Source organism: Armigeres subalbatus, chromosome 1, assembly GCF_024139115.2.
Source record: "Armigeres subalbatus isolate Guangzhou_Male chromosome 1, GZ_Asu_2, whole genome shotgun sequence".
Classification (NCBI taxonomy): domain Eukaryota; kingdom Metazoa; phylum Arthropoda; class Insecta; order Diptera; family Culicidae; genus Armigeres; species Armigeres subalbatus.
In genome coordinates, this window is record NC_085139.1 from 156,447,943 (window position 1) to 156,463,069 (window position 15,127).

Here is a 15,127-nt window from a genome sequence, read left to right on the forward strand (position 1 = left end):
TATTTGCTTCAGAGACAGCTAATAAAACACCCCCAATAAAGCAATAAGAAAAACACTAGTTTGCAGTTTGTGGATGGATTTGGCAAAGGATTAAGAAGCTTTAGAAGTTAACAATCACATGAAGTCACTCGAAGTACAGTGACTTTAATAACAATGTCGTCAAGTGTCAGAGTTGGAACAGAATCAGCTGTCAGTTCCATACAAATGCGCGGTCCAAACGAGCAGGAGACCTGTCAATCCTGACACATGGCGGTACTCTTCTTATAGGACTCTAACTTGAAAGGTTTAACAAAAATAAATGGTGCCAAAATAATAACATGCGCATTGTTCAGAATTAGCAGATCCTCTTTAAGCAACTTTACTATCAGAAACTTTGTTTGATTCCTGCCAAATAACCAAATTTCTACGAATTATGGGAAGTTGCTGATAGGTAACATAATGCTCCGTTTAGACGAGATGCAGATTGTTATCACCCATATCGAGGCTTGCTTCAATTCGTGACCGATTACCCCAATCAGCAACGACCACAGAGATCTGGAAGCACTGACTCGGGGAAAATTTTTTGATTCAACGACCACTGATTGCGAATCCGGAGTCAAGTCTAGAGGAAACTCCAGAAAACAGAATAAGTAGATGAAGTAGAGATCAGCGGTACAATCCAGTTTTCTTTGGAAAAGATGGTCGAAGGCACTGCATCTATTGTTAGCATTATGATAACTGAGGAAAGCGTATGGAAAATATGTTTCGATATTGATTTATAAATAAAAATTAGTTTAGGTTCCCTTCCTGACGATTTAATTCACGAACGGGTTAACCGATTTGCAAAATTTTCTCTTAAATCGATTCGTCTTGGAATCCGTAAGGTTTGAGTGTACAAAAAGTTGGTTAATAACGGGCAAAAGTAAAACATCAGTAGAACGCAACTTTGGGTCAGTGGTTGAGAGAAATAGCACGGAAATTGATCTATAGAGTGCGGTGCTGCAATTATAGTTCATGATTTGACATTTGCATCACAAACACCCAGGCAAAGCTGAGTATTGTTCACTAGTTATTAAATAATAATTGACAACAAATTTGGTATTCATTATGATCTCAACAGCAGAGCTTAATATCAATTTTGTTAACTGACTTTGCTCGGGTAATTGCTGTCACGTCGATCGCAGCACAGATATCAGTTAGCTCTGTAAATTCGTCCGTATCGGTCGTAATAAAAATACAGAGTCACTTTTTGTAATCGATCGTTATATACCTAGTTTGTTCTCAGTATAATAAGTTTAGTAAAACGGTGATTTTTAACGCTTATTCCGAAACGCACTATTCCGTGAGTGATCCAAGGATTTTAGTCCAGCTAGTTCTAACAGTTCCCAAACATATTTTAGGTTCTAGTTTCCCTTAACTTAAATTTAGGAAAACGAATGAAAAATTTCCACAGGTATCTAATAAGCATAACATGCTTAACAATAGTAATTTGAGCGTTTTGTGATATTGAAATTGTGCTTATGAAATTTACAACGTTGAAATGTATGACTCGCGTGTTACATTGCTGAGGAATGAGTGACTATACGTACGGTTCATGCAACTTTAGATGTCCTATTAGTTTAACAGAATCGAGAAAAGCAACATTTAGGTCAAAATATATTCTACTCACTGTGCTGATTATTATAATTGCCGCTCCAGTTTGATCAAAAACCAAAACAAAGCCTTTCGTCGCATTCTGCACGATTGATTCATATGCATTTATCACACTAACTTGACATTGACAGATGGTTAAAGCCGCACGATACCAAGTTACCGATTAGTTACGTTACCGGACCGCGGGAGAGAGAAAAGCTCATGCAAAATATTCGGTTAGTTGTTACCTCTCGTTCTAGTCCCAAGTAGATGGATAACTGTTTTTCAATTTTGTTTAAACTGCTCAAGCTAAGACTGATCGTCAACTTTAACCATCTCTCGTGTGTTTCAAATTCATAAATCGATTTGAGAACTCTTGTGTCTCTGCTTTGATAGACAAAGTGTTAATTGACCATGTGTGTACTGGACTTAATTAATTTGATGTGGTAGCAGTAAGCAGAAAACTAGCAAAAATCCAACGACATATCCGAAAAGAAATAACGAAATTAAATAGAACTAAAACTGAGAGGAACACTAAACAAATATTTTGGATTGAGTCTACGGTTGGTTTTCTATTATACGAACTGTTCTCTACGACTGGTGGGCACTAACTTTTGATCTGGAATTGGCGGTTTACAAGATTTGAATAACAATCGCGAATAAGAAAATTATTTTGAGCTTTTTAGTGGAATGCTTTCACCTGTCATAAGACGAGTTTAAACAATCCCATTGAATTCCACCACTTAATTGTATCCTGACAGATACGTATTTCGACCTCAACAGTAAGGCCGTCTTCAGTGTCTTGTAAGTCGAGTCAAGTACAAGACACTGAAGACGGCCTTACTGTTGAGGTCGAAATACGTATCTGTCAGGATACAATTAAGTGGTGGAATTCAATGGGATTGTTTAAACTCGTCTTATGACAGGTGAATCGCGAATAACCAAAATAAAAGAAAGTTTGGAATGCAGTTTAGAAGAAACTCATGGAGTTAAATCAGAAATCACAAAAAGCAAATTGGTTCATTACGTGAGTACCGGCAGATCAAAATTTAGGACTCTATGCGACGCGAATCAAAGTACGACATGATAACGCGAACACGAGAATTCTGTCTATTGACTATGTTTCTATATCTACGTGGGTACCGTTTCAATCCAAACTTGTGAATCTTGTCCAATACATTCACATTTTTTCTACTTAAAACATTTCAAACGCAATGAGCCTAACCGGAGTTTGAATTAGAACGGTACTCAGAAAATAAAAAAATGCAACAATTTAACAATCAATGAAAAATTTTATTCAGTTTTTTACATTTCCATCAATGTATCTTCAATCCAAACATCTATTTAATGTTACAATTGATAAATAAATTGAACGTACATTAAGTTTATAAATATAACACTCTTTTCCTAGGAAAAAAAATCACTAGCTACACAACTTACAAAAAAGCAGTTATTTGTCATACATATAACGTGGGTGACGCCGATCTAACACAATGCAACGTTGCAATTGCTTTTAATTTCTACTATAAGTATACGAATTGAACTCAAACGCCGATTCACCCACATATAAAAAAGCGTTAGCAAAAATCATTCGCAAGAAATGTGTAGATACTTTTTGAAAGGCGCTTAATTCTACTGTTTTATATATAATTTACTGTTTTATGTGAATCGTTTGTATCAGTTTATTTGGTGTTCTTCTGTTTGATAAATATTTGTTTCATTGACATTCCGGTTTAGATTATTTTATGATGAATTGTGTGCCATTTCTCCCTTTTGGTTAGGGATTTTTTAGTAGGTTTAGTGTAAATGTTTTGCTTCGCCTTACTTAAAAAAGGGGTGTCTCTAGATCAAAAAATGGGGGATCACTAAAGGTAAACCTTTAGGCGGTTCTTCACTTCTTCGAGTCGAAGGTAGAAAAATAAAGAAAAATAATATAGAGTTATTAAAAATCGATAAAAAAAAACACAAATGACGACATAAACAGATAGGAACAAAACTTGAAATGTGGTAAAAAAAACGAAACTACTAAAACATACTAAACATAAACTGAATGAAGTAGAGAAAAACGATTACTATAATGTGGATTTAGTGAAAGAAACTACGATAATCACCTCTGGGAAGGGTCGCGCCCGAGCGCGAGAACAGGGAATCGATGTCCGAGCTGAGATCACGAGTCATGCTGTGCCGCCAGGCGTTGGAATTTCCTCCGTTCAGTCGACTGGAAGATAGAAAACAGCGTTTTGAATTTTTAACTTTCTTTCCCCAAGATGATTTTTTTGTGTGAGTAATATAACGTCTTATAAACAAATTAGAATACTTTTAACGTTGGCAAAGATAACGAACTGACTTATAATTGTTGAAAGATGCGATTCTGTAGAACAGGGTTTCTTTCTCCAATCCCGGCCTAATATGCGTACGACTGCATTATTTAATTGGTATTTATGGCAGGAAGCAACTTTTCTTCAGAAATTCTGAATAATTTAGAAAATTTCGCCATTAGTTTCTTTTTACATTCAATCAGGGTTTCCTTCGGAATATCCTCTGGAAAGGTCTTTGTAGATTTCTCCAGGAATTTCTCAGTAACTTCCTTTGGCTTTTACTAAAACCATACAAAATTCCTACCGGAATAATCCCGGAAATTTTGATGGAAGATTTTCAGTGGAAATTCGTTAAAGAATCAAATAGGAAATCCTGAAGGAATTTTCGGAAGGGATTTTAACGGAAACATTGAAGGATTTTACAGATTTTCGAAGGAACTCTTGAAGTAATTTCCGAATAATTCCTAAGAGTTTTTTTTAATGAATTTCCAAGATTTTCTTCCCAGAGTTTTGGAAGCGATTTCTTGAAGAATTACTGGAAGCATTTGTTTGAGAAAATCCTGATACAGTTTTTGGTGTAATTCCTCAACAAATGAAGGAGTTCTTAATGCAATTTCCGCAAGATTTTCTTAAGCAGTTTCCAAAGAGATTCATAGAGAAATTCATAAAAAGAAATCTCTAAAATAAATTTGTAAGGTTTTCCTGAAACAATTTTCTTAAAGGAAGGTAAGGTATTCTTAAAGGAATTTCTTAGGGTTTTCTGTAGGAACTCCAAACAAATTTCAAATGGAATTTACAAAGCAATTCCTGAAGAATTTCAAAGGGATTTCTAAAATATTTTATGAAGAAATTCCTAAGAGAGTTTTAAAAGGAATTCTCGAAGGAACCCCTGAAGCAGTTCTCGCGGAAATTTCAAAATGTATACCTATCTACACTCCCGGCCAAAAGTTTGGGTGCTCTAAAAATATAGGCAAAAGTTTTTGGTCGTATTTTCGCCGTCTTTCATCCGATTTCGGGTATGGTTAGATCTATACAAAGAATATGAGTAGATCTTGCATCGTAGGTATTTTAAACTAACAATTTTCACTTTTTATGTGCTAAAATATGACTAAAATATTAAATTTTGCATGAGGCTGTTACAAATCTATATATATAAAAATGAAATGGTCTGTGTTCGTATCCGCATTAATACTCGAAAACGGCTGGATGGATTTTCTTCATTCCTTCAGCAAATATATTCGTTTACATTTCCGACGGGTTTATATGGTATTTCCTTATGCGAAAATCACGAGTAAGGTTGAGTTAATCGTGAACAATTTAAATTAAGAATCGTATAGAAATTTCGCATGGGCAGTACACAACGCGAATTTCGCCTACTATGCAGGACAACGTCTGCCGGGTCGACTAGTATTTAATAAAAATTATGTTCTGCTGTTCTCCAAAAGGTTAAGTAGGGGAGGGGGGGTATATAAAAACTCCTCGGATTTCTTAAAGACTGTATTGAAATTCCTCAACATTCACCGAAAGTTTTTTAGTGTCCTGTTTCCGTCTCAACACTTAAATGTCGAATTACTTCATTACTATTGATAAACAATGCAGTATCGGATTCGATACAGTTGTTGTTTTGTTTTCTCAAGAGAACCATGACAAGGTCCCGCCTTTCAGACCCTTCACAGAGAGCAATCCCATTGAAGGCGCGCCCCTTATCAATATAGGAAATCAATCCTTTTTTGAGAAAACAGAACAATGATACTGCTTTTGGCCATGCATCGGAGCCCTAGCCACATCCTTGTCTTGCTTCCAGAATATCACCAGTAAAATAATGAAAACCCGAGTTTTATCTCTGTCTACAAGACCATTTCAAGCAAAAGAATTTGTTCAGTAATACGAACTTCTCACTATCATTGTTCACCAGTTCAAGAAGAGTTAGTACGTATTTAAACCCCTAACTCGATTTTTCCAGCAGTCAGTTCAGCCTAGCACCGGGTACCGAGGTTTTTAACTAATTGCTTGAAAAGTTGTTTTCGCTGCATACAGTCTAGCCTCAAACAAGAAGAATTCGAGTCAACTGTCTGCAAGATAACATTAATTATGTTTTATTTCTGAGACTGTTGTTGGTAGCGGGGACTAAATACGATGAATCCTTAATTATCACAACTTATTGCCCTAGCTAGTGGATCAAGCTAGGGCTCTGTTTGGTGGATCTTACACCGCAACACACTACGTCAAAGTGATCGTGTTACGGGACAATTTCTATGCATACGGGGAAATATTTATATTAGTTGCACGGATAATCTCTTCCACTGTCTTTACCAACCTTTTTTGAGTGTTTCATAAAGATACTAAGGTACTAGGTTCCTCAGTAAATAAAAGTCAATACTTCAATTCCATTTACCATTTATTGATCATTTTTATTTTGCGGATTGCCAAAGTTTTCTATTCAAAACAGTATCAGCAATCTGAGTATCTGATAGAAACGCGTGTAACAAAAAAAAACTCAATCAATAAATAACTCAATTAATTTGATTCCTGCACAGTTGCTGATGTGTTTCTCCCCAAAGTGGAATTTTTGCAACAACAACCAACTATGCCAACATTGTATGCTATGAGAACATCAAACATTGTAGTCTGACACGATCGCTACACGGATGATAACCACCAACTAATCTCATCAAGGAAAGTGATTAAAAATTAATGGCGAATCTCGCCAAAAGTTCGCTCCTAATGGCAATAGTCCTCGCGGCAGATTTCGTCTGGGAAAGGTGAAGTGGCGGCGACGATTTGATGATGCTCTTCGAAGCTTTAATCCAGACACAAATCCTTGTTTTTATTATTTGCTCTTTTACATACAATTGTAATAAAAACAATTTGAAAAGTCAATTGAAAAACTACAACACGATCAATATTTTTTTCATAAATGGTTATAATATTCATTAATGATTATGTACGTTACTGATGTTCAGCAAATATTTAATAATTCCGCATTATGATTTCCTTTGCATATAATTTTTGTTTCTATACATACTTACACCTCCTTCATTTCGATGGATTCGTTCCTGCACGAAAATGTATAATGCGGGCTAAGATATGGCAATACATAGAGATTAGATATTTGTTTTCGTTGCGGGTATGATCGTCTGTAATGCGAATAGTATCCAAGGAAGGAGCGTGATAAGCAAGCCAATCGTTACGGCGTAGCAACTTTTTTATTCATGCATAATAAATCTAATGATAATAAATTATTGAATGCTTGAAGTGTACTTTTGGAAGATGATGAATACATATGAGAACATTGATTGCTAATACTATTCATGACACTTAAGATTTCCACACACATAAGCGACGCGACTGTCGCCGTTGCTTGGCGACTGTGATTCTGTCGCTGTTGGTATGGGAGCGTGTATATGGAATATTGCATGTAGCGACCCAGCGCACATACCTAGGGGTATTTCGCCATTCTAGCCGGAATAAAGTTAAATTTTCAAAATTGTCCTAGAGCAGTCTGAATATGTCTCAAACTTCTCTGAATAGTAGACGAGCCACTCCTAGTACTAGGTTTTCCATTTAGATTTAAAGTTTTACCACTACACTTCTAGAAAGTTAGAGGTTTTTCGTTAAGGAAATTACCGGTTTTCTCTGTTGAATTTGATTACGTTCGGTATGTTTTATTATGGTAAAATATTTGTCACAGTAATCCACAGGTCAGTACATACCATGAAAAAGTAGACAAAACAGTATTATGTAAACGTGTTTTTGACAAGAATAAATGATTCTGAACAGAAATACAAAAGAGTAATTCGAGGTCCATTTTCAAGCAAAAACTAGTTAATGTTCCTCATATTTTCAACAAGCATAAATCACTTATTCGATGATATTCGGTAATATGTCAGTATAGAGAGGACGCATTTATGTCTATATTTTAGGATCCCGAAGAAAAATCTTGCGCAAATTTGCGCTATTTTGAAAGCGGATGTTTTTAGTTTGGTACTGTATTTTAGGCATTTATGACCTATATCATACATTCAACATCCCTATGAAAAGAGGAAGAGTCATAGAGCAATTTACATGACACTATCTTTTAGCTCTATGTTTCCCCTTGCAAACACATATAGTTGAACCGATTTCGGTAGAAGCGATGACGAGAACGAATTAATTAAAATTATCAATGTTTTTCAGGGCTTTAAAGGGTAAAGCACATGGGTCAAAAAGTGAAAATTAAGAAAACTGATATTTCAGTTAAATTATCATCACAGTATCATAAAATAAGGTGAAATATAGCAGTTTGAGCGATAAAATAATTTATTCCTGCTAGATTGCGAAAATACCCCTATGTGCAGCGATAGAGTCGCGCCGACAGCAACAGCCGTGACCCGTGTGTTTGAGGCAACCTCAATACGCCATATAGAACAACCTACGGTGTTAATCAGGCGAAATTTGGTGTTTGTCGATCAAATCTGATGTTTTTTTAGATTTTCGTTTTGTTTCCCGATGCCAGGTTCGTCGCTTAAATGTTTTGCGACCGTCAATGTCGCTCGCATCTTCCTTAGGGGCCCCACACACGATCCGACATGTTGTACAACTTTGGCTCCGTCTGCACCATCTGTGGACAAGTTGTACTGTCCAACAGTCGTACAACTTGCCCACAGACGGTCCTACTTTGCTCCGACCGAACCAAATTTCCTGGGGGCGGAGTCAAAGTTGTACAACATGTTGAAGCGTGTGTGGGGACCCTTAAGCAAATGATGTGAAGTAGGTATTCGGACAGTTTATCGACATAGGTCCTATTTGTGAGAAAAAAAAGTGGAGCAAGTCTTCAAAAAAAGTGTGGAGTTTAGGAGTGTTGCAAAATGTTAATAGCAGGCGCAACCGTTATTTACCAAACGATGCTGGGTCATTAGGCCGAAGGCCATTAGGCCGAATGGTCATTAGGCCGAATGGCCGTTAGGCCGAATGAGAACTAGGAGTGAGAAGTGAGTAGTGCGCAATGAGGAAGAAGTAGAAAGGAAGAAGGAAAAAGGAGGAAGAAGTAAGAAGGGAGAAGGAAGAAGGAAGAAGCAAGAAAGAAGAAGGAAGAAGAAAGAAGGAAAAATGAAGAATGAAAAAGGAGGAAGGAAGAAGGAAAAAGGAAGAAAGAAGAAAGAAGAAGAAAGAAGAAAGAAGGAAGATGGAAGAAGGAAGGAAGGAAGGAAGGAAGAAGAAAGAAAAGGGAAGAAGTAAAAAGGAAAAAGGAAGCAAAAAGAAGGAAGGAGGAATGAGGAAGAAGGAATATGGAAGGGAGAAGGAAGAAGGAAGAGGGAAGAAGGAAGAAAGAAGAAAGAAGAAGGAAGAAGGAAAAAGGAAGGAAGAAGGATGAGAGAAGGAGGAAGAAGGAAGAAGGAATATGAAAGAAGGAAGAAGGAAGAAAGAAGAAGGAAAAAGGAAGCAGGAAGAAGGAAGAAGGAAAAAGGAAGCAGGAAGAAGGAAGAAGGAATGAGGGATAAGGAAGAAGGAATACGGAAGAAGGAAGAAGGAAGAAGGAAAAGGGAAGAAGGAAGATAGAAGAAGGAAGAAGGAAGAAGAAGGAAGAAAGAAGAAGAAGAAAGAAGGAAAAAAGAAGAAGGAAAACGGAAAAAGGAAGAAGGAAGAAGAAAGGAGGAAGAAGAAAGAAGAAGAAAGAAGAAAGAAGAAAGAAAAAAGAAGAAAGAAGGAAGAAGAAAGAAGGAAGAAGAAAGAAGAAAGAAGGAAGAAGGATCAAGGAAGAAGGAAGAAAGAAGAAGGAAGAAAGAAGAAGGAAGAAAGAATAAGGAAGAGGAAAGAAGGAAGAAGGAAGAAAGAAGAAAACGGAAGAAAGAAGAAAGAATAAAAAAGGAGGAAGAAAGAAAGCAGAAAGGGAAAAGGGAAGAAGAAAGAAGGAAGAAGGAAAAAAGAAGAAGGAAGAAGGAAGAAGGAAGGAAAAATAAAGAAGAAGTAATAAGGAAGAATGAGGAAAGAAGAAGGAAGAAAGAAGAAGGAACAAGGAAGAGGGAAGAAGGAAGAAAGAAGAAAGAAGAAGGAAAAGGGAAATAAGAAGAAAGAAGAAGGAAGAAGGAATGAGGGAAGGAGGAAGAAGGAAGAAGACAGAAGAAAGAAAAAAGAAGGAAGAAGGAAGAAAACGGAAGAAGAAAGAATAAAAAAGGAGGAAGAAAGAAGGTAGAAAGGGAAAAGAGAAGAAGAAATAAGGAAGAAGGAAAAAAAGAAGAAATAAGGAATAAGGAAGAAAGAGGAAAGAAGAAGGAAGAAAGAAGAAGGAAGAAAGAAGAAGGAAGATGCAAGAAGGGAGAAGTAAGAAGGGGTAAGGTGAAGAGAGAACTTCTCATTTTTCACTTCTTCTTTCTGCAAATTCGGCCTAATGGCCATTCGGCCTAATGTCCATTCGGCCTAATGACCGTTCGGCCTAATGTCCATTCGGCCTAATGACCTTCGGCCAAATGGCCTTCGGCCTAATGGCCTGACACCGTATACGAAGAATCAGAAGGAATACATTTTGGATGTTACGCCCTTTTCAAATGTTGGTCTAGATATATCCCCTTTATTATTTTCCCGAAAAAAACACGTTGATACTATTCTAATTGGCTTCAATATTACGGCTTTTCGGATTGTTGTTCTTTTTACCAATTTTTTTTTTGGAAAACGACTGTGGGGTTTAATCATTGATCATTAATTAACGGCTACGCAGTCTCATATGATTTAAACGAGTTTTTATTCGTCCGACGTTTCGACATGGGATTAGTGTCTTCTTCAGGGAAAGTTTTTTTGTCTTATGTTTTGTCTAACTTTAACTGTCTGGTTATTATGGTGTCGGTACATAGTCTCGGAATCACTTTCCATTTCACTAATAACTGGCAAATGGCCACTTATGGTACTAATAACTAATGGTACTTTTTACAACACCCTAGTTTGCGTGTAATGAAAGTTGAAGCGAGACATTGGAGACATTGACAAGGACGGGATGATCTTTGGAAAAAGGGGTCAACTCAGTGTAACTACTGAATCCCTTTACCGATTTCCACCAAATTTAGAACACATATTCTCTGTCAAAGGAGGATGATATTAGACGTGGTGGGAGTGTCATAGCAAAGGGAGGGATAACAATTTTGTACAACTTTTAGCGCACAGATCGGTTTAATTTGGAACACGTATTTCCTACCCAAATGAAACCATTATATATAGGTTGGGTGGGTTATTTGGAATACGGGAGGTTATTGGGGTTGGGTGTTGTTTAGTATATGAACCATTCTGTATAACTTTTAAACCTCTTAATAGATTTCCACCAATATTGGAACACATATTCTCTAACTATAACAGACGATTGTAGATGGGGTGGAAGTGGTCATTGAGAAAAAATGGAAGTGTGTGTGTGTGGGTTGTGTAGAGTGCGAGGTGTTAACATGTGCTTAACATACTCATAGCATAATGTACGTTACGTATAATTTAAACTCCTCATTGTTTAGTTCATCCAAAGTTCTTTGATATTGTACAATTTCTCGAGAATTAATTGCCCGAATTCTTTATAAATATCAAATCCTCGACAGTGACAGTTTCCCATAAATGACATATCCTAGGGAACTTCTGATCGCAAAATATGACATATCTAGGAACTTTTTTCAAATAGGCGTAACTGTGTTTGACCTTGAAATTTGAAATGGCTAATACTCTCTTAATTCAGCATATTTCGTTCAGCTAACGGTACTACCAGATAGATCGGAATCTATTCCTTCTGTTAGGCACATAAGTTCACCAAAACAGTTTAATTTATGAGCACAGTCGCCGTTCCAAAAATCAAGCTTAGAATCATGTACGCCCATTTGAAAAAAGTTCCTAGATATGTTGTGTCGCAAGCTTTGTTTAAAATTGTTGCAAAAGTTGTCATCGAGATGCAGATACTGTGGAAAACGATATTGTGGACCGAAAACATATGTTTTAAGGAGGAGAATATTTATGAAATGAGTGTAGCATTAAGTTTACCATAGCATAGTGGTAGAGCACCCTTTTAGCGTACTGGGAGTTGTGGGTTCGATTCCCATTGGTAGGTAGTGTATATTTTTGCATATTTCATAAATATTCTCTTCCTTAAAACACATGTTTTCGGTCCGCAGTATCGTTTTCCACATATTAAAAAGTAAGACGAAAGTCGATAACCTAAACTTGTCATGCGGACACTCTGAAAATGTGGCCAGTTTAGGTCATATCAAATCTCGGATGTCAATTTTCATTTTCAGATTTTAAAATATGATTTGTCGTATGTAGGGTTGGTAAAATCATTCTCAAATTTCAATGATCGAGCACTCACGAGTAAGCAAACTCGCTTGCGATCCGACGAATAAATTCGCTCCCAAAACGTTTGAAACGTTTATACCTACATATGATAGAATGATGCTGGGCCAAATGATAAGTGAAGAGTGGGAAGTGAGAAGTAAGAAGCAGGAAGAATGAATGAGGAAAAGGGAAGAAGGAAATACGCAAGAAGGAGGAATGAAGAAGGGAAAATGAGGAAGAAGGAAGATAAAGGATGAAGAAGAAGGCTGAAACCAAAAGAAAAAAGGGAGCAGGAAGAAGGAAGAAATGATAACAAGGAAGAAGGAAAATGGGAAAACAAAAAGAAAGTAGGTAAAAGGAAGATCTGACCTCGCACTTCTAATTTCTCTTTTTTATATTTCTCACTTCGCTTTCGGCCTAGTGACCATTTGGCGTGATGAATCAATACCTACAATAATATCCTAATACTTAGGATATTCATATTCTATAATAGAATATAGAATATATGCAAAGAACGTGAATTTTCTATTTTAAACAATGGGGACAGAAAAAAATCCTGCTGGATTCGAACGGATGATTGTTGAATCATAAACAGGGATTGAATCCAAAGAGAATGACAAAGTTTCTCACTTATCATCTCAATATACATATACGATATGTAGCATACATTGAGAGACTTTTTTTTCACAAGCTGTCATGATGAAGAACTGATTCGGGAGGTTTTACCTCATGAGAAATTCCAAACGCGGGGAGCACTGGTTCTGATGATGCATTTCAACTCATTTAACACAGCTTCTCAACAAAAAATGAGCGAGAACAAAGCGAGAATCATTACATCTCTGTGGGGGCTGCCCATCCGATTCTGTTTTTTTTTTTGCACTTGTATACAAATTTGATAAATTTGGTATCATGGCTTGTTATGAGTCGGAGCAGTTTTTGCCTTTCTTTTATCGTTGTTTGGTATCTATTGAGAGCGATTTCTGTGAACCCTGATCCTAAATGATTTTATGAAAGATGAATTTGTGTGTTGCATCAACTCACTCTTGATGGAAATCATCCATGGGTTTTGAGATTTTGAGTTTTCTCTTATACTGGTCGCATTCCACATTTATTTTTTGTTTTCAATTTTTCTATCTCAAAATATGCTCCCTTATTGCCGGTTTGAAGAAATTCCAATACGGCCAGAATATGTTCGGAATATAGTATTTGGGTATTTTATATAGCGATGCTGGGTCATTAGGTTAGGCCGTAGGTCATTATGTTGATTGTTGAATGATCTTTAGGTCGAACGGTCATTAGGCCGAATGAGAAATGAGTAGTGAAAAGTGGGAAATGAGAAGTAGGAAGTGGAAAGTGAGTAGTGAGAAGTAAGAAGAGATTTATGAGCAGTGAAAAATGAGAAGTGAAAATCGAGATGTAAAAAGTGTTATAAAAGGAGAAGTGATAAGCAAAATGGAAGAAGGTAGAAGGAAGAAGGAAGAAACAAGATAGTAGGAAGTAGAAGGAAGAACGAAAAAGAAAAAGGAAGAACGAAGAACGAAGAAGGAAGCACGGAGAAGGAAGATAACGGTAGAAGGAAGGAAGGATAGGAAGAAGGAAGGAAGGATAGAAAGAAGGAAGAAGAAAAACGAGAGAAGGAAGAAGAAAGAAGAATGTCTAAAAAAAGAAGGAAGAAATAAGAAAGAAAGAAGGAAGAAAGAAGGAAGAGAGAAGGAAGAATGAAGTATGAAAGAAGGAAGAAAGTATGAAATGAGAAGAAATAATGAAGAAAGTGGAAGGAATAAGGAAGAAAGAAGAAAGAATAAGGAAGAAAGAAGAAGTAGGAAGTAAGAAGAGAGGAATAAGAAAAAAACGAAATAGGAGAGAAAGAAAGAAGAAGGAAGGGAGAAGAAAGAAGAAAGAAGGAAAAAAGGAAGAAGAAATAAGAAAATAGGAAAAATGTAGAAGGAATGAATAAGGAGTGAGAAGAAAGAAGGAAAAGGGATCAAGGAAGAGAACGAAGGAAAAACTAACTAGCTGCTGATTCGGCTTAATGACCATTCAGCCTAATGGCCGGGAACCTTCAATGGTACAGACAAAAGCTGCAATCGGCAGTAGCCCCAGGTATAAAAACCTATCCCAGTACATTCCAAGGACCAAGTGACCATTCTAAAATTTAGGTTATTAGTAATAATCTAGAAACCTATCCAGTTCTTTTGAGTAAAAAAATATCAGAACCGCTTCTGCATCGCCAAAGGTATGGAATGCTTAAGTTCGATTTTACCCCTCCCTATAAACAGCTGCATGTATCCATAAGCAGGCGTCAACCATAGCGACCGTGCAGAGGTATGTGCAATACAATCTACATGAAATCAAAAATTAGCTTTTTAACTTATAGGATATGCTTCTATGTAACTAGAAAAGAAAATCTCCACAAACAACTAACCTATAATAGTATTTAGGTTTCAGAATCGATCATGCTGCTAAACGCTAGTTCGAGTAAACTTTGCAATACGATAAAAATATACGTCAAGAAATTCTAGAGAACTTGTATGAAACGACATTTGATGCACACTTACCTCGAAAATGGATCATGATGGTGCCAGAAGGAGGGCTGCGTTTGTCTCAGGCCGCTCATGAAGCGAGACGAAGGAAAACCGGTAGAACTCGGTTCATTAACGTTGAGCCGATTTGTAAGTGCACGAACCTGAATGAGGAAAAACAAAAGGGAACAGCATTCGCAACATAAGCTGGAGAGCAAACAAATTAGAAAGCATTACCCTGGATAGCAATGTGGAGAAAAGATTTTCGGCGGTCAAGATTTCAAAGCCATCGTCGTCGTCTTCCTCCCCGGAGCTGGCCGAATCGTTAGGTTCCACCGTACTGCGTTGGGACGGACGGGAGCTCCTAGAAAAGAAACATTCATCGTTTGTAAATGGGCAATA

At 36.8% G+C, this 15,127-nt stretch overlaps 1 protein-coding gene across 12 annotated transcripts in view; it reads right to left on the reverse strand.

Annotated features, from left to right (window-relative positions):
* The window catches only part of LOC134205369 (uncharacterized), a 163,066-nt gene that overhangs the window by 26,861 nt on the left and 121,078 nt on the right, over positions 1-15,127 (reverse strand). For all 12 annotated transcript variants that reach the window (XR_009978123.1, XR_009978122.1, XR_009978120.1 and 9 more), the window contains 3 exons: positions 14,963-15,089; positions 14,762-14,889; positions 3,723-3,829 (listed from right to left, as the gene is read on the reverse strand). Coding sequence is in view for 5 of the 12 variants with exons in the window: in XM_062680571.1 (XP_062536555.1) it covers positions 3,723-3,829; positions 14,762-14,889; positions 14,963-15,089 (362 nt within the window). In the remaining 7 variants the exon portion in view is untranslated. The remainder of the gene's footprint in view (positions 1-3,722; positions 3,830-14,761; positions 14,890-14,962; positions 15,090-15,127) is intronic.